At 44.6% G+C, this 22,777-nt stretch overlaps 1 protein-coding gene across 1 annotated transcript; it reads right to left on the reverse strand.

Annotated features, from left to right (window-relative positions):
• Positions 1-2,120: 2,120 nt before the first annotated feature.
• On the reverse strand, positions 2,121-22,446 carry LOC130862832 (zinc finger protein 136-like). The gene is made up of 4 exons (XM_057752652.1): positions 22,313-22,446; positions 4,998-5,124; positions 4,797-4,857; positions 2,121-3,864 (listed from the first exon to the last, which is right to left on the reverse strand). Exons 1-4 carry the CDS (start codon positions 22,313-22,315, stop codon positions 2,676-2,678), a joined length of 1,380 nt encoding a protein of 459 aa, XP_057608635.1. The 5' UTR covers positions 22,316-22,446; the 3' UTR covers positions 2,121-2,675.
• Between the last annotated feature and the right edge of the window lie 331 nt (positions 22,447-22,777).

Genomic DNA, 22,777 nt, shown 5'->3' on the forward strand with positions numbered 1-22,777 from the left:
GGCCTTTTGATAGGGCAGCACTTAGGTAGGCGGAGTAGACAGAACGAATTTTGGGAGGAAGAAAGCAGAGCAGAGAGAGAGCTGCCATGGAGCTGCCAGGTCAGACATGCTTTCCCGGTAAGCCATAACCTCGTGGTGACATACAGATTATTAGAAATGGGTTGAATCAAGATGTGAGAGTTAGCCAATAAGAGGCTAGAACTAATGGGCCAGGCGGTGTTTAAAAGAATACAGTTTCCGTGTGACTATTTTGGGTGCAAGCTAGCTGGGTGTCTGGGACAAGCAGCCCGCCTCTCCTGTCACAGGGCGACTGGGACCAGAAGGAGGTCCTTCCTCCTTCAGCACCCACAGACTACATTTCAGTTTTCTTTACAACCAATTAATGCCCCACTGTGTACATAGTCCTCACTTCCAATCTGCAGCTGCTGGCCTTTGGTTCCATTTCTGAGCCTTCGTGAACAGAACAGCAGTGAACACGGATATAAAGTCCTTTGGTAATATATAGAAAATTCTGTAAATCTGAGTCAGCAAGGCCCAGTCCACCTGTTCCTGCCTCCTCAGTGCTGGGATCAAAAGTGTGTAACACTATACTCAGCTTTTAAAATCTGTGTGTGGGTGTTTTACTTGCATGTATGTCTGTGAACTCTCACACCTGGCTTTTTATGTTAATTCTAAAAATGAACTCAGGTCCTTACATTTGCATGGCAAGTATCTTACCGAGCTTTCTCTGGCCCACTAAAGTTGTATTGTTTCTACATCCATCTTTTTTTAAATAAATAAAAAAAAAAAAAAACTAGCACTAGGTTTTAAGAAAGTGTTTTCTGACTCTATATTGCGAGCCCCAAGTCCCTGCATTGTGTGCATGCTTGATGACTTGACTGCGGTGGCATGTAAGGACGTCACGAGATTAACACTGGAAATACTGTCTGAGGCTGAAGACAAAGACAGCTCAGCAGTCAAGAGCTCTTCATGGGGGCTGAAGAGACGGCTCAGGGGTGAAGAGCCCTGGCTGCTCTTTCAGAGTTCAATTCCCAGCAACCTCACAGTGGCTCACAACCATCTGTGATGAGATTAGGTGCCCTCTTCTGGCCTGCAGGCATACATGCAGACAGAACACTAAGTATATAATAAAAAATAAATCTCAAAACAAGACAAAATGCTTCATACCTTTGCATAAGATCCGAGTTTAGTTCCTTGTACCCATTCTGGATGTCTAAAAAATGCCTTTAATTCCAGCTGCAGCAGACTGGACGTCCACTCTCGGAAACCCTGGGCACACACAAGCGTGCACACAAGCCACCATGCCATCTCTACAGCTCCCTCCATCTTTTGACACCTTCTTTGAGAACACATGGGGTGGTGTACTCTGGGCGAGGACAGCTGGAGAAGTCTAACTTTTAGTAAGATCTCACTGTGGTAAGATTGCAATTCTTAAGATAACTAAAATTTCCTACATTAAGAAAATAGGGTGAGAGAGATCAGCCAGTAATATCACTGATGACTAGTCAGATTCCTGGGGCCCTGCAACTTGGACACACACTGGAAGACGGCGCTGGCAGTGGCAGCATGCTCCTGTTTACCAGCACTCTGACACCCCAGATTGACAGCCCCTTCTTCACACTGTCGACACAGCTCGTGCCAAGTTAAGCAGCCAGCAAAGTATGACGGAAGCAGCAAAGGATTTCAGAATGGCTAGTTCAGGAATACCTACCCTACGTGATTCCACTCAGAAAATCCATCTGACTCACACAGCACCAACTCGTTTTCAGTGCTAGGGTTCTGAGTCCAGGACACTAAGCTGCTGAATGGTTCCCCCAAGGAAAGCCAATTGTCAAAGCAACATCCACGAACAAACAAATCCGCAGTGGCAGTGTGGGAGCCGGGGCTGCTTCTCTGAGACACCATTACAGCGCCATGAGAACATTCCCCAGAAATATGCGGGGCTGGAGAGAGGACTCAGAGCTTCTCTGTCACCTAAGATCAGCTCGAGGGAATCCAATGCTCTCTTCTGGGCTCTGCAGGCAGCTGACACATGTGCACACACCTCCCTCCCATGACATAACAAGCATAAAAAGCGGCACTATTTTAGTACAAAGGACCGAGTAAATTTTGTGCTGGAAAAAGACATTTTTATTAGAAAACAAATGACAAAGTACAGCCACACCTGAACAGTCGAGGACTATGGCAAAAATCTGGACATTTACAAAGTCAGATTTTACTGGTCCAATAATTACAAAAGTACTTAAAAATTACATATAACAAAAAGTAGCAACAGAATCATGACTAAGAATCAGAAATCCAGAGTATACTGACCCCAGCGGGTTTTACACTTCTTAGGTTTATGAGATTTGGGGACTTGAACATGTTAACATTGCAGGAGTCCAAGTTCCTCCATTTACAGAGCCTGGGTCTGTGGCGGAGCCTAGTGAAGACTTCCCCACACTGAAATTCAAGGTAAAATGTTCCCCATACTGCTGACAGTGATCGACTTTCTCTCCACTGCCATCCCATGTATGCTATCAAGGATGAGCAAAAAGCTTTCCCAGGTCAGTATTCCATCTCCAGTTAAGTCCTCAGTGCTCAAAAGCTTCCCAACACGCTTTCAACTCATAGGCTTTGGCACAAACTGTGGCCCATCTCACAGAAACCAATGCAGACTCACTGCGCTCACAGGCTCACTCTGAACATGAGCTTGAACGTGTGGAGGTCTTCTTACACTCGACCTCTAACTCATACCTAAAGCTTCCCACCAATCGACTGTGTACATTCATGTGTCTTCGAAGACTCTTGGAGTATGAGAACGCCTTACCACACTCTTCACATTTGTAGGGCTGCCCATGCGTTCTCATGTGATTCTGAAGGTAACTGGCACAACTGAAGGTTTTCCCACACTCCTTGCATTCATACGGCTTCTCCCCCGTGTGAGTGGTCAAATGGTTTCGTAAGGAAGCACGATATTTAAAGGTCTTCCCACACTGCGCACATTCATAAAGTTTCTCTTTGGCATGGCTTTTTTCATGATTCCGAAGGGAATAGACATACGGATAAGCTTTCCCACACACCTCACACTTGTGAGGCCAGGCTCCACTGTGAGTCCCTAAATGTCTTCTTGCACAATGCCCAGAAGTGAAGGTCTTCCCACACTGCTTACATTCATAGGGCTTCTCTCCAGTGTGAGTTCTCTTATGTGCTTTAACATGGCTGGAATGTCTGAAGGTTTTCCCACACTGCTTACATTCATAAGGTTTCTCCCCAGTGTGAATCCTTTCGTGTAGTCTAAAGGAACAATAATTCTTGAAGGTTTTCCTGCAGTGCTTACATTCATAAAGTTTTTCTGTTGTATGAAGCCTTTTATGCATCTCGAGGGAACTGGAAGTCCAGAACATTCTCCCACAATCCTTACATTCAGGCATCTCTCCGGAGTGAATTTTTCTATGACTCCGAAGGGTATCAGCATTAGGAAATATTTCCCCGCACAGCTTGCATTTATGCCTGTCTGCACTATGAGTCAGCATATGCCTTTCAGCCCAGAAGTGGTAACTAAAGGTTCTCTCACAATGCAGACATCTGTAAGGTTTCTCTCTACTGTGGACCTTTTTATGATTTTTAAGGGAGCTGGAACACGTAAAGACTTTACCGCATGCCCTACATTCACAGTATTTCTTTACATATTTCTGATAGTCACATGGTCTGCTTTGAGGGTTGAATGTAGCATGCCTCTTTAGGGATGACTGACTGATATGACATTCAGGAAGCTTTGGCTCGGGCATTTTCTTGCTCGTGACACCGCCTGGATCTTCAGCTGTGGTTTCTCCACCTTGGTCACTGTCTCTAAGTTCACGGTCTCTCTTTGCCATTTGGATTCTGTAAGAATTAAGAAATATAATCTTAAGAGTTTGCTTATTAACAATTTTATACTTATTAGTAGATATTAGATTTATACTGGGAACATTCACAAGGTATTTTAGGCATTTATGCCCCACAGTGTGGGCAGACAAGGAAAGTCCTGGAGTAAAAATGTATAAAGAGGAGACAAAGTCCCGAGTGAATGCACATTGCTGACATGGGCACAGCCATGGTAAAGCCTTCCTCCAGGACTGCGTGCTGACACTGACAGTGTGTTCAAGCATTACAGACACCTGACCGGCGTGTGCAAAGACTAGCGACGACAGCTTCCCCATCCCCGAGACCGCTGCCTACAGACACCTCCCGCAGAGTCTAGCATGTGCTGCCCACTGCCCACCTGACCCCAGCTTCCACGTAAGTGGATTCAAGGGTCTGAAAGCTGGCTGGACCAAAGCTCCTTATTATTTTTAAAGATTTTGTTATTACTTTTAAAAAATTCTTTTATGTTTTATATATTTTAATAATTTACTTAACTTTACGTACATTGCAGAAGGTATCAGATCCCCTGGAACTGGAGTTACAGACAGTTTTAAACTGTCATGTGGGTGCTGGGAATTGAACCCGAGTCCTCTAGAAAAATAGCTGGTGCTCTTAACCCAAGCTATCTCTCCAGCCCCTTGGTTGTTTGTCAAATGATGTGCATGTGGTAATTTGAATGAGAATGGCCTCCTCAGGCTCACATATCTGAATGCTCTGGCCCCAGCTGGAAGGTCTTAATACTGCTTTTACATAAACTGTTTTGCCAACCTCAAATATCCACAGCACATACAAGCATTTATTTTCAGAGTGTACGAAGATTGCTTTTAGAAGAATAAATAGTTTGAATTTGTGCTCTTTCTAATATTTTCCCAATATCCAATGATCCACAGCTATTGGTGGGTGTCCAATACCTCAGGTTTCTCTTCAGACTTCTGTAGTAAGTGTCCAAATCCCACTGTTCCCATCCTTTTCCTAAAATACAGACACAGAATAATTTAAAAAACGTATAAAGTGATTATTAGATGCTTAGTGCATGAGCCCAAGCCTGACTGAGCATGTGCACCCAGCACTCAACAAAGCGACAGGGCATGAAGCAGCAATGTCACGCTCACCTAGAGAAGTCAGGTTCCTGTAGGTTTCCTGCATTACATCTCTGTAGAGATTCTTCTGGAAAATGTTCAGCAAGGCCCACTCTTCCTGGGTAAAGTACACAGCCACATCCTCAAAGGTTATCGAATCCTGAAACATACGGGAACATGTTACCACAAATGAGACCAGCAGCTGCTGGCATTTATTGTTCACTGATACCAGGCTGACAGGATAATGTTTCAATCAGTTCCAGGACTTGGTAATGAGAACTACCCTCTACACTTCTTCCTACACTGCAACTGTAATTTCACGCAACAAATAGTGTTCTAGTGTAATTTCTGTTGCTGTGATAAAATACTGACCAAAAGCAACTTAGGTGAAGAAAGAATGTGTGATGGTTTGAATAAGAATGCCCCCACTGGTTCACATATTTCAATGCTTGGTTCCCAGTCGGTGGAACTTTTTAAGGAAGGATTTGGAGGTGTCACTGGGGGTGGGCTTTTAAAGCCCATGCATGCCATTCCCAATGTGCTCTGCTTCCTGTTTGTGGATCAGATATAAGCTCTTAGCTACAACTCCAGTACTATGTCTGCCTGCTTACCTGCCTGCCTGCCACCATGTTCCCTGCAATGATGGTCATGGACTCATCCTACAAAACTGTAAGCAAGCTCTTAATTAAATGTTTTCTTTTCTAAGTTGCCTTGGTCATAGTGTCCCTTCACAGCAACAGAAAAGTTAACTGAGATAAGAGTTTACTTGGCTTAATCCCAACACTTGGGAGGCAGAGGCAGGCGGATCTCTGGGAGTTCGAGGCCAGCCTGGTCTACAAGAGCTAATTCCGGGACGGGCACCAAAGCTACAGAGAAACCCTGTCTCGGAAAAGAGTTTACTTGGCTTATACTTCCAGGTTATAGTCCATCATCAAGGGTAACAAGGGCACAGGTTCAAGTGAGAATTGAGGACAGAAACTATGGGGAAACACTGCTAGCTCACGTGACGCCTTCTTAATCAGCTGGGGTTTTTTTTTTGTTTTTTTTGTTTGTTTGTTTGTTTGTTTTTAAATATACAGCCCAGGACCGTCTGTCCAGGCAATGTTGTTGCTGACAGTGAGCTGCATTGTACTCTATCAATCTACAATCAAGACAATTTTCTTCACAGAGAAGACGACGTCAGTCTGGTGCGGGCAATCCTTCAACAGATGACTCTAGGCTGGTCAAGTTGACAACCATAGCTGATTAGGACAGATAAACAGAAGGAGCAGCCTTTCATTTGTAAGCACAAACAACTGTGTATATAACTCCAAACATTAAAAAAATTATTTATAGCTGGGCAAGGTGGTGCACACCTTTAAATCCAGCCACAGCACTCCAGAGGCAGAGACAGGCAGGATCTCGTGAGTTCAAGGCCAGCCTGGTCTACAGAGCGAGTTCCAGGACGGGCTCCAAAGCTCCACAGAGAAACCCTCAAAAATATCAAAAAAAAACAAAACAAAAGATAGTTAAAATTAAAAATGAAAGTGATTAGAAAAAAAAACACGGGAATAAGAAAAATTAAAACCCGAAGATACACAGAGTGTTTAGTGTCTCTCTTGCTGAGATTTTTTTCCTCCTCCATGTGGTACTTTGCTCCAGTACCTACAGCTCCAATTTCCTCTGCTCTTAACCCTCTCCATGAAGTGCAGTTCCTCAGAATGGAAACTTCCCTGCTTCACTTCATCTCTCACTAAGGTTGTTGTTGGTGTGTGTGTGTTCTCATCCTCCATAGGAGGATGAGACTCCTACCTCAGGGGACAAATCTCTGATGCATACAGGAGACAACATGAGGTTACTTTCTCTTCCCAGCTGAGGGAAATGCCTGATCCTAACAAGGCAGGACAATAACTCAGGAATTTTACACCTGCTTTATTTAAGCGTTAAGGGTCTTTAGCATGTCTGTGTACTCAGAATGGACCAGGTGCTCCCTTTACACAGTCTCTTCCTGTCTCTTCCTGTTTCTATTTCTGGGGAAACTTTTCTTTCCTCTGACTGGAGGATCTTAGCAAAAGCTTGTCTTTTTTTTTTTTTTAAGACATTATTAAAACCACATGTTTTATTTTCTTATAGCTATTCAAGCTTTACACAGAATCTAAGCAATTTGCAACAGAATATGTTTGATAAGAAGGAATATTACCTCCCAGCTGCTGGGATTAAAGGCAGGTGCCACCGCCCAGCTCTTTTTTATGTATTTTATAAAAGCCAGGTGGTAGCCTCACTAACGATAACAACAAAGACAGTGAAATGCTGTGCTTTTAATGTGACAAAATGAAAAAGAAATTAAGCATGATACCTTTAGTGTGGTACACACAAAACAGCCTTTATTTATAGTTTTAAAATTGTAGGTTTTTTTGGTTGTGTCGGTCTCATACTGTGAACATGTATGGAGGTCAGGATAAAACTTGTTCCTCATACTGGTTGCCTTGCCCAGCCTTAATACAAGGCAAGGTGCTTAGTGTTTCTACAGCTTGATATACCATGCTTGTTCACTGTACTATCCACAGAAGGCCTGCTATACCATGCTTGTTCACTGTACTATCCACAGGAGGCCTGCTATACCATGCTTGTTCACTGTACTATCCACAGAAGGCCTGATATACCACGCTTGTTCACTGTACTATCCACAGGAGGCCTGATATACCATGCTTGTTCACTGTACTATCCACAGAAGACCTGATATACCATGCTTGTTCACTATCCACAGAAGGCCTGATATACCATGCTTGTTCACAATCCACAGAAGGCCTGCTCTTTTCCGAACAGAAATGGAGAGGCAGAGGAGGAAAGGGAAACTGTGGTTGGGACGTAAAACAAATGAAGAATGAAAAGAAAATTCACATGGTACATGTAATTTAGAAAATTAAAGATTTAAATGGCCATGCAAACACTGTAACTGCTTCTTACTTATTCAAGACTGTTTCAAGGCTGAAGCAATGAGGAAAAGCTTTATCCAACCCTCTGTTTTCTCAGTGGAACAGGAATTAATACGACCCTAGTTTCTAGTCTGGCTATATTTTACACTAGATTTTGAGGATATTTAATTTCAAAGAAAACCTATTAACATTTTTAATACCATGGGGCCTGTGAGATTCAATCCCTTGTTGCAAGAAAAACAAACAAAAACCAACTGCTAAAGTGTGTCTTACTGGGGGTAAATATTTATTGTAGAGGACTGACTTATTCAGAGAGATGTTAAAGAAACTGACACCTTAGAATTTAGAAATCAACCAAATAACATGCCTGCAACTTCTGAGATATTAACAGAAGACATATATTGTGATGCTCACACATCTTCCTGAGGATTATGGAGAAATGGTACTCGGAGCACGGTGTTAGTTACCAGATTCTGGAAGAAAGACAGAGGAACGTTCTAAACTCAGACCAGGGCCCTGATGAGAAAGAGTCAGGCTTCGTTTCCCACCTTTCTCGGGGTTGCAGGGGAGACAGGAATGGTTACTGTCCAGCAGCTGGCCTGAGAATGCCGACACTGCGTGCCACAGCGCCATCTGTCCTCACACTGGGCCTTCACACACTTAAGGGTCATCTCTGGCTGTGGCCTTGAAGGGCTGGAGGATCCTCAACTGCTGGCAGTCATTCAACAGAAAGAGAAAGAAACAACAAACAGCCCGACTTTATGTCAGAAGTTTGTTGCTTACTGCTTTTCTTTCAGGGTTTCTCTGTGGCTTTGGAGTCTGTCCTGGAACTCTCTCTGTAGACCAGGCTGGCCTCGAACTCAGAGGTCCAGGATTAAAGGCGTGCGCCACCACTACCTGGCTTGCTGCTACTGCTTTAAAAAGAGCTTAAAAAAAATTGTTTATTCTTGCTTTTATTATATGGATATTTTCTTTTCTGCCAAAATAATAAAAATTTATGCCCCTATAAAATATTGATAACTGACAATTCTCCTGTACACACTGCCAAGTCTTTTCAGGAATTTTGCCCACCGTTTGATACAACCCATATCATAGGCATTCCACATAACCCTAGACAGCTTAAACATTATTTAAAAATAAAGAGGGGGGAGCCCTGGACAGGGAACTCTGAAGTTCCTCATCCCCCTCCCTATACTCCCCGGGCTCCCTGCAGGGGCTCTACCCCCCCATACTGCCTCTCTCTTCTTGTCCCACCCAGCTTGCATCCAGAACCCTTCTTCCTTCTGTCCCCTTTCCTCTTTGGGCACATAACACCATCCAGCTCAGTCTGTCTGGCGCTGGGGGCAAATCCTCAGGGCAAATAGGCAGGCGAGACCTCCTTTGTCTCACTGGCCCGCCTGCACCAACCAAGGTAGGCGCTTTGTTTACGAACTACCCAACCTGCATGGAGATCTGATCTCGGCACCGGGAGAGACAGCAATGCGGTGAGTTTGTGACCAGCGGCAGCGGAAGCAGCCCTGGAAAGGGAACTCTGAAGTTCCTCATCCCCCTCCCTATACTCCCTGGGCTCCCTGCAGGGGCTCTATACCCCGCATACCGTCTCTCTCTTCTTGTCCCACCCAGCTTGCATCCAGAACCCTTCTTCCTTCTGCCCCCTTTCCTCTTTGGGCACATAACACCATCCAGCTCAGTCTGTCTGGCGCTGTGGGCAAATCCTCAGGGCAAGTAGGCAGGCGAGACTTCCTTTGTTTCACTGGCCTGCCTGCAACAAGCAAGGAGAGACATCACTAGAACACCAGGAGAGCTAGCACTGCAGAGAGCCATCACTGGGAAGGTACATCAGTAGGCAAGGAGACCTGATCCGGTAAAAGAACATCCAGAGGGGAGCATTCGGAGAAAGAGATGGGCAGGCGCCAATGCAAGAATTCACCTAACAATCTGAAAAACTATATGAAACCACCAGAACCCAGCGACCTCCCAACAGGTGGACATGAACACCTTAATCATGAAGAGGTAGATAAAATTGACTTTATGAAAGTGATTGACGCCCTTAAACAACATGTAAAAAATGCCCTTATAGAAATGGATGAGAAGTATAACAGAAAGTTTGAAGAATTGAGTAAATCAGTGAATGATACCCTAGGAAACCAAGGAAAAACAATCAAACAGATAATGGAAACAGTACAAGACTTAAAAACTGAAATGGAGGCAAAGAAGAAAACACAAACAGAAGGCCAGCTGGACAGGGAAAATCTAGGTAAACGAATAGAGACTACAGAAGCAAGCATAACCAACAGAATACAAGAGATAGAAGAAAGAATCTCAGATTCTGAAGATACCATAGAGAAAATAAACACGCTGATCAAAGAAAACAGCAAGGCCAACAAATTCTCATCACAAAACATTCAGGAAATATGGGACACAATAAAAAGACCAAAGCTAAGAATAATAGGAATAGAAGAAGGGGAAGAAGCGCAGCTCAACGGTCCAGAAAATATATTTAATAAAATTATAGAAGAAAACTTTCCCAACCTAAAGAAAGATATACCTATGAAGGTTCAAGAAGCATACAGAACACCGAATAGGCTGGATCAAAAAAAAACATCCTCTCGCCATATAATAATCAAAACACAAAGCATACAGAATAAAGAAAGAATACTAAGAGCAGCAAAGGAAAAAGGCCAAGTTACTTATAAAGGTAAACCTATCAGACTTACACCTGACTTCTCTATGGAAACCATGAAAGCCAGAAGGTCCTGGATAGATGTACTGCAGAAACTAAGAGACCATGGATGCAAGCCCAGACTACTATACCCAGCCAAGCTTTCGTTCACTATAAATGGAGAAAACAAAATTTTCCAGGATAAAAACAAATTTAAACAATACGTAGCCACAAATCCAGCCTTACAGAAAGTAATAGAAGGAAAATCACTAACCAAGGAGTCCAACAATGACCACAATATCTCAGACAACTAGAGACCCTTCACCAGTGCAACACAAAGAAGGGGAACACACAAAATTTACAACTTAAAAAATGACCGGAGTTAACAACCACTGGTCATTAATATCACTTAATGTCAATGGACTCAACTCTCCTATAAAAAGGCACAGACTAAGAGATTGGATACGAAAACAGGATCCAACATTCTGCTGTTTACAAGAAACACACCTCAACCACAAAGACAGGCACTTACTCAGAGTAAAGGGTTGGGATAAGGCTTATCAAGTAAATGGACCTAAGAAACAAGCAGGGGTGGCCATACTAATTTCTAACAAAGTTGACTTCAAACTTAAATCAATCAGGAGAGATGGAGAGGGACATTTTCTACTCATAACAGGAACAATTCATCAGGATGAAGTCTCAATCCTGAATATCTATGCCCCTAATATAAAAGCACCCACGTACGTAAAAGAAACATTGTTAAAACTCAAGGCAGCCATCAAACCGCACACATTAATAGTAGGAGACTTTAATACTCCTCTCTCACCAATGGACAGGTCAAGTAGACAGAAACCTAACAGAGAAATAAGAGAATTAATGGAGGTAATGAATCAAATGGACTTAACAGACATCTATAGAATATTCCACCCAAATAGGAAAGAATATACCTTCTTCTCTGCAGCTCATGGAACCTTCTCAAAAATCGACCACATACTCGGTAACAAAGCAAACATCCACAGTTACAAAAAAATATTAATAACCACCTGTATCTTATCAGATCACCATGGATTAAAGCTAGAATTCAGCAACAATGCTACCCCCAGAAAGCCTACAAACTCATGGAAACTGAATAGTCAACTACTGAACCATACCTGGATTAAGGAAGAAATAAAGAAAGAAATTAAACTCTTCCTTGAAGACAATGAAAATAAAGAAACAACATACTCAAACCTATGGGACACTATGAAAGCAGTTCTGAGAGGAAAGTTCATAGCACTAACTGCCCACTTAAAGAAAACAGAGAAAGCACACATTGGAGACTTAACAGCCCACCTGAAAGCTCTAGAAAAAAAAGAAGCAGACTCACCTAGAAGGGGTAGAAGACTGGAAATAATCAAACTGAGGGCTGAAATCAACAAAATAGAAACACAGAAAACAATTGAAAGAATCAATGAATCAAAAAGCTGGTTCCTGGAGAAAATCAACAAGATTGATAAACCCCTATCCAAACTAATCAAACGGCAGAGAGAGAATTTGCAAATTAATAAGATCAGAAATGAAAAGGGAGACATAACCACAGACACAGAGGAAATTCAGAGAATCATTAGATCTTACTACAAAAGCCTGTATGCCACAAAACTGGAAAATGTAAAAGAAATGGACGCTTTTTTAGATAAATACCATTTACCAAAGTTAAACCAGGACCAGGTGAACAACCTAAATAGACCTGTTAGTCGTGAAGAATTAGAAGCTGTTATCAAAAACCTCCCTTCCAAAAAAAGTCCAGGACCAGATGGTTTCAATGCGGAATTCTACCAGAACTTCCAAGAAGACCTAATACCTATTCTCCTTAATGTATTTCACAATATAGAAACAGAAGAGTCATTGCCAAATTCCTTTTATGAAGCTACAGTAACTCTGATACCAAAACCACACAAAGACCCAACCAAGAAAGAGAATTACAGGCCAATCTCACTCATGAACATCGACGCAAAAATCCTCAACAAAATTCTGGCAAACCGAATCCAAGAACACATTAGAAAAATTATCCATTATGATCAAGTAGGCTTCATACCAGAGATGCAGGGCTGGTTTAACATACGCAAATCTATCAATGTAATCCATCATATAAATAAACTGAAAGAAAAAAACCATATGATCGTTTCATTAGATGCTGAAAAAGCATTTGACAAAATTCAACATCCCTTTATGATAAAAGTCTTAGAGAGATTAGGGATACAAGGGTCATACCTAAATATAATTAAAGCTATATACAGCAAGCCGACAGCTAATATCAAATTAAATGGAGAGAAACTTAAAGCCATTCCACTAAAATCAGGAACACGCCAAGGCTGTCCACTCTCTCCATACCTCTTCAATATAGTTCTCGAAGTTTTAGCAATAGCAATAAGACAACATAAGGGGATAAAGGGGATTCAAATTGGAAAGGAAGAAGTTAAACTTGCATTATTTGCAGATGATATGATAGTGTACATGAGCGACCCCAAAAACTCCACCAAAGAACTCCTACAGCTGATAAACGCCTTTAGTAATGTGGCAGGATACAAGATCAACTCCAAAAAATCAGTCGCCCTCTTATACACAAAGGATCTGGAAGCAGAGAGAGAAATAAGAGAATCATCACCTTTCACGATAGCCACAAACAGCATAAAATATCTTGGGGTAACTCTAACCAAGGAAGTGAAAGATCTATTTGACAAAAACTTTAAAGCATTGAAGAAAGAAATTGAAGAGGATACCAGAAAATGGAAGGATCTCCCTTGCTCTTGGATTGGGAGAATCAACATAGTAAAAATGGCAATTCTACCAAGGGCAATTTATAGATTCAATGCAATCCCCATTAAAATCCCATCAAAATTCTTCACAGATCTTGAAAGGACAATAATCAACTTTATATGGAGAAACAAAAAACCCAGGATAGCCAAAACAATCTTATACAATAAAGGAACTTCTGGAGGCATTACCATCCCTGACTTCAAACTCTATTACAGAGCTACAGTAATGAAAACAGCGTGGTACTGGCATAAAAACAGAGAAGTCGACCAATGGAATCGTATAGAAGACCCGGATTTTAACCCACAAACCTATGAACAACTGATTTTTGATAAAGGAGCTAAAAGTATACAATGGAAGAAAGAAAGCATCTTCAACAAATGGTGCTGGCACAATTGGATGTCAGTCTGTAGAAGAATGAAAATAGACCCATATCTATCACCATGCACAAAACTCAAGTCCAAATGGATCAAAGACCTCAATATCAATCTGAACACACTGAACCTGATAGAAGAGAAAATGGGAAGTACCCTACAACATATGGGCACTGGAGATCGCTTCCTATGTATAACCCCAGCAGCACAGACATTAAGGGCAACATTGAATAAATGGGACCTCCTGAAACTGAGAAGCTTCTGTGAAGCAAAGGACACTGTCATTAAGACAAAAAGGCAGCCTACTGACTGGGAGAAGATCTTCACCAACCCTGCAACAGACAAAGGTCTGATCTCCAAAATATATAAAGAACTCAAGAAACTAGACTTCAAAAGGATAATTAACCCAATTAAAAAATGGGGTACTGAACTGAACAGAGAATTCTCAACAGAAGAAGTTAAAATGGCCAAAAGATACTTAAGGTCATGCTCAACCTCCTTAGCGATCAGAGAAATGCAAATCAAAACAACTTTGAGATATCATCTTACACCTGTCAGAATGGCTAAAATCAAAAACACCAAGGATAGCCTTTGCTGGAGAGGTTGTGGAGAAAGGGGTACCCTCATCCATTGCTGGTGGGACTGCAAACTTGTGCAACCACTTTGGAAATCAGTGTGGCGGTTTCTCAGAAAAATTGGGATCAACCTACCCCTGGACCCAGCAATACCACTCTTGGGTATATACCCAAGAGATGCCCTATCATATGACAAAAGCATTTGTCCAACTATGTTCATAGCAGCATTATTTGTCATAGCCAGAACCTGGAAGCAACCTAGATGCCCTTCAATGGAAGAATGGATGAAGAAATTGTGGAATATATACACATTAGAGTACTACTCTGCGGTAAAAAACAATGACTTCTCGAATTTTGCATGCAAATGGATGGAAATAGAAAATACGATCCTTAGTGAGGTAACCCAGACCCAAAAAGAAGAACATGGGATGTACTCACTCATAATTGGTTTCTAGCCATGGATAGGGGCCACTGAGTCTATAATTTGTGATCCTAAAGAAGTTAAACAAGAGGGTAAACCCAAGGAAAAACATATAGATATCCTCCCAGCTATGGGAAATAGACATGACTGATGGGCAAAAAATTGGAATCTTGGGGGTGGGGTGGGATGGGGATGAGGGGTGATGGGGAGAGAAAAGTGTGAAGGAGAGGATGAGGGGAAATGGGGGAATCGGGGTGATTGGGGATAAAGGAAGGTTGGATAGGGGAGCAGGGAAACTCATACCTTAGGTAAGGGAGCCACCTAAGGGGTGGCAAGAGACTTGAACTTGGAATGGCTACCAGATGCCCAGGGCAATGTCCCCAGTCAGTTCACTGGGGCACCTGAGGATAGGGAACCCGAAATGAACCTATCCTATAATCATACTGATGAATATCTTGCATATCGCCATAGAACCTTCATCTAGCGATGGATGGAGATAGAGCCAGAGACCCACACTGGAGCACCGGACTGAGCTCCCAAGGTTATAATGAGGAGCAGAAGGAGAGAGAACATGAACAAGGAAGTCAGGACCATGAGGGGTGCACCCAACCACTGGGACATTGGGGCCGATCTATTGGGAGCTCACCAAGGTCAGCTGGACTGCTACTGAAAAAACATGGGATAAAACCGGACTCTCGGAATGTGGCGGACAATGAGAGCTGACGAGAGGCCAAGAAGAATGGCACAGGAACTTTCAACTGGCGATAGATCAAGAGAGAGACAGAGACCCAAATTGGAGCAATGGTCTGAGCTCTTAAGGTCCAAATGAGGAGCAGAAGGAGGGAGAACATGACCAAGGAAATCAGGACCACGAGGCGTGCACCCACCCACTGTGACAGTGGAACTGATCTATTGGGAGCTCTTCAAGGCCAGCTGGACTGGGACTGAATAAGCATGGGTTGAAACTGGACTCTCTGAACATGGCGGACAATGAAGGCTGATGAGAAGCCAAGGACAATGGCACTAGGTTTCGATCCTAATACATGAACTGGCTTTGTGGGAGCTTAGCCTGTTTTGTTGCTCACCTTCCTGGGCCTGGATGGAAGTGGGAGGACCTTGGTCTTCCTGTAGGGCAGGGAATTTGGACTGCTCTTCAGTATCGAGATGGAGGGGGAATGGACTGGGGGGAGGAGAAGAGGAGTGGGGATGGGGGAGGGGAGTTGGGGGAGGGGGCAATGTGTGGGAGGAGGGGTGGGAAATGGGAAACGGGGAGCAGTTGGAAATTTTAATTAAAAAAGAATAAAAAAAAAGATAAAAAAAAAAAAAAAAAATAAAGAGGGGGAGTAAGGTATCATGGCTACTCCTCATAATATTTTATTTTCTTTTTAAAAAAATATAGTTTATTTTTATCTTATGTTCATTGGTATTTCCCTGCGTGTAAGTCAGTGTGAGGGTATCAGAAGCCCCGGAACTTGAGTTCCTTATTGGAAGGAGTTTAGGAATTGGGGAAGACCCTACACTGAGGCTAGCGAGACAGACTCTGTGTGTGTAGGAATTGGGGGAGAGCCCACACTGAGGTTAGACAGATGAGGGTGTGTGTGCATGGTGTATATTCCCTGTACTACAGAGGCCAGAAGAAGACATTGCACCCCTTGGAACTGGAGTAACAGATGGTTATGTAGGTTAGGTGCAAGGAACCAACCTTGAGTTCTCTGCAGGAGCAGCAAGTGTTTCTAAGTACTGAACCATGCCTCCTTTTATGTATATGAATGTTTGCCTCTATGTGTGTGTGCACACTATGTGCATGCCTCGTGCCCCCCTGAGGCCAAAGGACCAAGACCCTGAGTTGTTTGCCGTGACCCAAAAACATTCTGCAGCAGTGAGGCCATTCTTGCCCAAATTTGCTGCACAAAACCTAGCAAAGAATTTTGGTCATTATTATTATTATTGTTATTATTATTTTGGTCTAATTAAACTTCTAAACTATAGTTCAAGGAATGTCTATGGGAGGTTTGTTGTTGCTTATCTGGGAAGCATTACAGCCTTGAGATTGATTTGCTACTCTATGTCTGCTTACCCTAAAATTAAAAAATAAAAAAGGGTGACTTGTAGGGAACCCTGGAGGTAGCCTGTCCTAGCTGCCCTGAGAGAAATGCATCATAGGTTTTCCAGGTTAGAGTCCAGGGCTCCTGGGGCACCTTGTGCCTCTCAGTTCCTCCCTCGGGCAGTGAAGCTCTCAGACTGCCTTGTGCTTCTCTGTGTGATCCCTTAGAAATCACGGAAGCACGGGAGCTTTCAGGACAATTGGTCTAACATGCATCTTGTGTAGTCTGTAAACTCTGCAAACATCACTGTATCCTGGCAACTCAACTGTACTGATCCTGGCAATGCCACTATATTCTCTTTCTGATAAAGGTATAAAAAGTCTGATTGCTCTCAGCAAAACTGTCAGAGCCCCAGTCTTCCTGGCTGCTGTATCAGGTAGCCTGTGAGTAAGCGTAGGTGCTTACAAGAGGACAACCCACTGGGAGCAGTTCTGCCCTTCTACCATGTGGGTCTTAGGGATCAGGTCACAAGACTTGGCAGCAAGAACCTTCACCTGCTGAGCCATCCACCTGGAGCTTACCATCTCCTCAGCACTGTGCCGAGCGCAGCAGCGCTAGCTGCTACTGTCTGCAGTGCCGAAGGAGCTACCATCTCCTCAGCACTGGACCGAATGCAGCGCTACTATCTGCATTGCCGAAGGAGCGGAGCAAATAAGCATTCCAAGATGATCTGTGAGCAGCCAGTTCACACGGTTCGACCTCTCCTGGTATCTAGGATCTGAATTTGGGAAAGGATCCCACCAACTTAAATAACAAGAGAATCACACCAGGGGCCTGGCCGGACTGTTCAGTGGGCCCAAGTGCTTGCTGGGCAAATCTGTGACCTGAGCCTGACCCCTGGAGAGAACCGACTCCTCTAAGTTATTCTTTTATGTACACATGTCTGATGGCATGTGTACCCCACACCAACAATCAGTATCATCACTGATAATGGCTCCGGAGAAAGCGCTTGGTGGTCAGGAGCATTTTTTTTGTCCAATCCCTAGGATGCACATGGTGGCCTACATCAATCTAAGTCCAGTTCCAGGGTACCTGACGCCCTCTTCTGATCTGTGTGCACTACATTCATGTGGTACACAGACACAAACAACCCCCCCCAACACGCAATTTTAAAACAAAAACTCAAACAATCAACAGAGATGGTGAAGAAATAGAAGCCAGGTTTTGGTGGCATAGCCTGTTGTCCCATAGCATCCAGAGGCACACAAATAAAAGCCAATCATTTCAAAGATGGCCAGCTCCTTCCAGCTCCTGTAGCTGTGACGTCCCCTCCATGATCAACTGCAAATAGGAACTCAGCTGAAATAAACCTTTTCCCTTAAAAAAATAAGAAAAATAAAATGCATGTACTTCTAGCACTAACTGAAAGGGCGGAACACCTAAAGTACCTGTAGAATATAAAATCTTGAGAGAAACAAGGAATACTGGCATCAAACAACGCTAATGCGGTCAGCTGTTCACAAAAACCACAAACCTTTACAGGTACGTTTCTAACGCAGTGTTGGGGTTACATGGGGGTGGGAGTGGGTAGCAGTGGCTGTATTGCTGAGGCACTTACCCAAGGGGATGCCCAGCAGTCACCTGTAATCCTAGCTCCTGGAGATCCAGCACCCTCTTCTGGCCTTCCTAGGCAATGCACTCATGTAACACTTTTTTCCAGACAGGGTTTCTTTGTGTATCTCTGGCTTTCCCGGAACTCACTCTGTACACCAGGCTGGCCTCAAACTCAGAGAACTGCCTGCCTATACCTCCCTGAGTTCTGGGATTAAAGGCGTGCGCTACCACTACCTGGCTCACACACACACACACACATCTTTGAAACTATGACAATCCCAAAAACATGAGAAGTTACGGTTCTTTTTGTTGTTGTTTGGTTTTTCAAGACAGGGTTTCACTCTGGCTGTCCTGGCACTCCCTTTGTAGACCAAGCTGGTCTTGAACTCACTGAGATCTGCCTGCCTCTGCCTCCCCAGTGCTGAGATTAAAGTGTGTGCCACCACGCCTAGCAAACGAGAAATTAAACTCAAGAAAACAACAAAAGGAAAAGCCCATTCTTTGAAAAGGTGGATGAGATTTGATAAAATTCTTGTCAAACTGAAGAAGAGAAGGTGGGCGAGAGGAAGTGCTTGCAGCCAAGCCTGGTGACGGAGTTCAATCCGGGAGACGCACGGTGGAAGGAGTACTGATTTCTGATGTCTGACCTCCAACGCACTCTATGGCACATGTGCACACACACACACAAATAAAATGTACAAAAAGAAGACAATCTAGAAACCACCAATACCTGAGGAACCACAAAGGGCTATCATGAACAATTCCAGTTCCACATATTTAACAACTTGACTGTAATTAACCAATTCTAAGAAAGGAACAATATATTAAAACTGATACAAGGAGAGGCACAAATTAGTGTGAAAAGGGTATAGATGGGGATGGTGGGGATGGTTCAGCCGTTAAGAGCTTTAGGGGACCCAGCGCCCTCTTCTGACCTCTGTGGGCACCCGGTATATATGTGGTGTCCATGCATAAATACAGGCCAAATCACACATAGCAAAAATCTTAAAGAGAGAAGAAAGAGGAAGAGGAAAAGAAGAAAGGGCAGGGCTGAAAGAGTCAGCTCAACAGTTAAGAATGCAGACTGCTCTTCCAGGATCCAGGTTTGTTCCCAGGACCCACATGGCAGCTCACGACCGTCTAAAGAACTAATTCCAGGGGATCTGATGCTCTTTTGGTCTGGGGGGGCACCAGGCATGTACATGGTGTGCACCCACACGTGCATACACACACAGAGGCAAACATTCATATACATAAAAGGAGGCATGGTTCAGTACTTAGAAGCACTTGCTGCTCCTGCAGAGAACTCAAGAGTTTGGTTCCTTACACCTACATAACCATCTGTTACTCCAGTTCCAAGGGGTGCAATGTCTTCTTTTGACCTCTGTAGTACAGGGAATATACACCATGCACACATCCCTCATCCGTCTAACCTCAGTGTGGGCTCTCCCCGTCTATTCCTAGACTCCTTCCAATAAGGTCACATCCTACTTGTACTTAGCATTTTATCTCCTTATTTGTTTGTTTGCCCCCCCCCACAGGGTTTCTCTATAGCTTTGGAGCCTGTTTGGAACTAGCTCTTGTAGACCAGGCTAGCCTCAAACTCACAGAGACCCACCTGCCTCTGCCTCCCCGGCTGGAATTAAAGGTATGCACCACCACCAACTGGCTCCTTATTTGTTTTTGTTCAAATAGTTTCTCAGCAGCTCTGGCTGGGGCCTTGACCTCCCACTCCTCTCCTTCTACTTTCTTAGCAGTGAGACCACAGGCCAGGAATAACTGCCTTTCCCTGTGTTTTGGGGGCCCAAATTCTTTTGTAATCCAGGCTGTCCCTGAACTTAATTCTCTGGCTTCTGTTTCCCAAATGCTGGGGATTCAGGCCCACACCACCAGAATAAATCTGCTTTCCCCCTTTTACTTTGACAGTTGTGAGCCACCATGTGTCAATGCGTAATTTGAAGATGAGGTCTCACGTAGCTAAGGCTGACCTAGAAGCCAACAGCTGAGTCTGGCCTTCCTCCTTTTACTTCAGTGTTGGGACTGCACACTTGGGCCACCATGCCTGGTACCCACATACCAAGGAAGACACAAGGGGCTGTAGAGATGAGCTGGATCCGAGTACCCGTGTTGGGTAGCTCACATTGTTTCTAATGCCAGCTCCAGGAGACTGGTACCTCTGTCCTCTACAGGCACCCGCACTCTGGCACACACACAGACAAACTCATACACATACACACAATCACAACAAAATAAAGAGGACAGAGACTCAGCAGACGAGGAAGGGAAAGAGATGTGTATGGGTCTCTTATTATGGGGTGGTAGAGATGCCTCAGAGGGTAACAGCACTTTTGCTACTCAATTATGGGGACATTTAGACCCAACAAAAAGCTGGATCCCGAAAATCAAACAGGTAGAGAATTTTAACCCACCTTGGCCCGAGGCCACACGGTCCCTCCTTTACAGTCACCTAAGGACAGAGAAGGGACTTTCCAGCTTCCCGACTAGCTGAGAGCCTGAGCCCCAGACACTGCCTGCTGACAAGCTCAGCACTGGGCCGGGGGTTCTAAGCAGGCCTGGAATTTAAGGCTTCAGGTATCAGTTTCCTGGTAATTCCCTGAGAACTGAAGTTCCCAAGAGGGAGAGAAGAACAGAGAAAGGGAGGGAAGGAGGCAGGAGAGACAGGGAGAGGGACAGAGACCACGCTAAAGACTGAGGCTAAACTGGTTGTTGGTGGTGCACACCTTTAATCCCAGAACTCAAGAAGACAGAGGCAGGTGGATCTCTGTGAGTCCGAGGCCAGCCTGGTATACAGAGCGAGTGTTAGGACAGGCTCCAAAGCTACACAGTGAAACCTTGTCTCAAAAAAAAAAAAAAAAAAAAACCATTGAGGCTAAAATGACCACAGATTCTGAGATCATGGTAGTGGTCACACCTTTAATCCCTGGCACCTGGGAGCCAGGGAGGATCTTTGAGGGGGGATCCCAGCCCCCCGCCCCCTCCCGCCAATCTTAAGGGGCTGGAGAGATGGTTCAGTGGTAATAAGCACTTGTTGCTTTTCCAGAGGACCTGGGTTCAGTTCCCAGCACCCACACTGGGCCATTCACACGATTATGGAGACTTTTTGTCCCTCTGCGGCCCCACTGAAGCTCTAACGTGCCCTGTATTATTTCATTGCTCTCCTTTCTCTTGTTGGCACTGGGTCCTTACACAGGTAGGAAATAGTCCTGGCCAGGCGCGGTTACAGTAACCTTCAACCTCCACTCCTTTTGATATAATGGGGGGAAAAATACACAACAGATGATGGGAAAATTTTCCAAGAAGTTGTAATTTTTCTGTTGGGGAAAATGTATGAGTGCTCTCTGCACGCCAGAAGAGGGCATCCGATCCCATTACAGATGGCTGAGTCACCACGTGACTGCCTGCGGAAATTGAACTCAGTACCTCAGAGCCATCTCTCCACCCCAGGGAGAGTTCCCTTTCTCTCATCCTAGGCACATAGTCTCACCTGGATTGTGAATATGCACATAAGAGAAAAAAACAATAAGGGAAAAAGAAAAAGAAGGGACCTGCGCAATGGTTCAGCTGAAAAAGTGTTTGCTGCCAAGTCTGAGGACTTGGCGTTCGATCCCCAGGATCCACACGGTGCAAAGCCGGGACCGGACTCGGACCTCCCTACCGCCCACCCCTACAAATAAGTGTAATTTAAAACACCGAAAGAACATTTCTAGAAACAGCCCCAAGAGTTTTTAACCCAGAGAGGGCCCTATGTCTCCCTTCCCACTTGAACACTTGAACACATATAAACACGGCGGTCCCTTTTTCCACTGCGGTTCGGCTGCGGACTCCGGGAGAGCGGTTTGCAAACGCGCAGTTCCGGGAACTTCCGAGTAGCCGACTGCAGAGTCCCCGGCCCCTCCGCCTCCCACCGGCGTCTCCACGCCGCACTCACCATGGCGCGTTTCCAATCTCCGTGCGCTCTGCTGGGCGTCTCCACCGACCGTGTGCGTAGCGCTGCAGCCGAGACGCGTTTCCGATCTCCGTGCGCTCCGCTGGGCGCAACCACCAACCATAAGCGCCCCGCTGCAGCCGACACCGGCAGACACGAGCCGAACAGGGCGGCAACCGGAAGAGCGGCTGCCCGCTGTCGATTGGACGGCTCCGCTTATACGCAATTCTGATTGGCTCCAGGGAGTCCCTGTTCCTTGATAGACAGGACCAGCACGACACTGATACCGGTGCGATCCAGCGCAGTCCTGCCCAGGCCTGGCTGCTGTCCAGAGGCGTCCCACTGCTGACTGGGATCTGGGTGCGCCTGTGCACACGACAGAAGGTAAAGGCTGGAGCAGCTGGAGTTGCGGGCTATCCTTGGTTTCACAGTGGACGTCATCCTGGGCCACAGGAGACCTTGTCTCCA

The sequence above is a fragment of the Chionomys nivalis genome, chromosome 20 (genome assembly GCF_950005125.1).
Source record: "Chionomys nivalis chromosome 20, mChiNiv1.1, whole genome shotgun sequence".
Lineage (NCBI taxonomy): Eukaryota > Metazoa > Chordata > Mammalia > Rodentia > Cricetidae > Chionomys > Chionomys nivalis.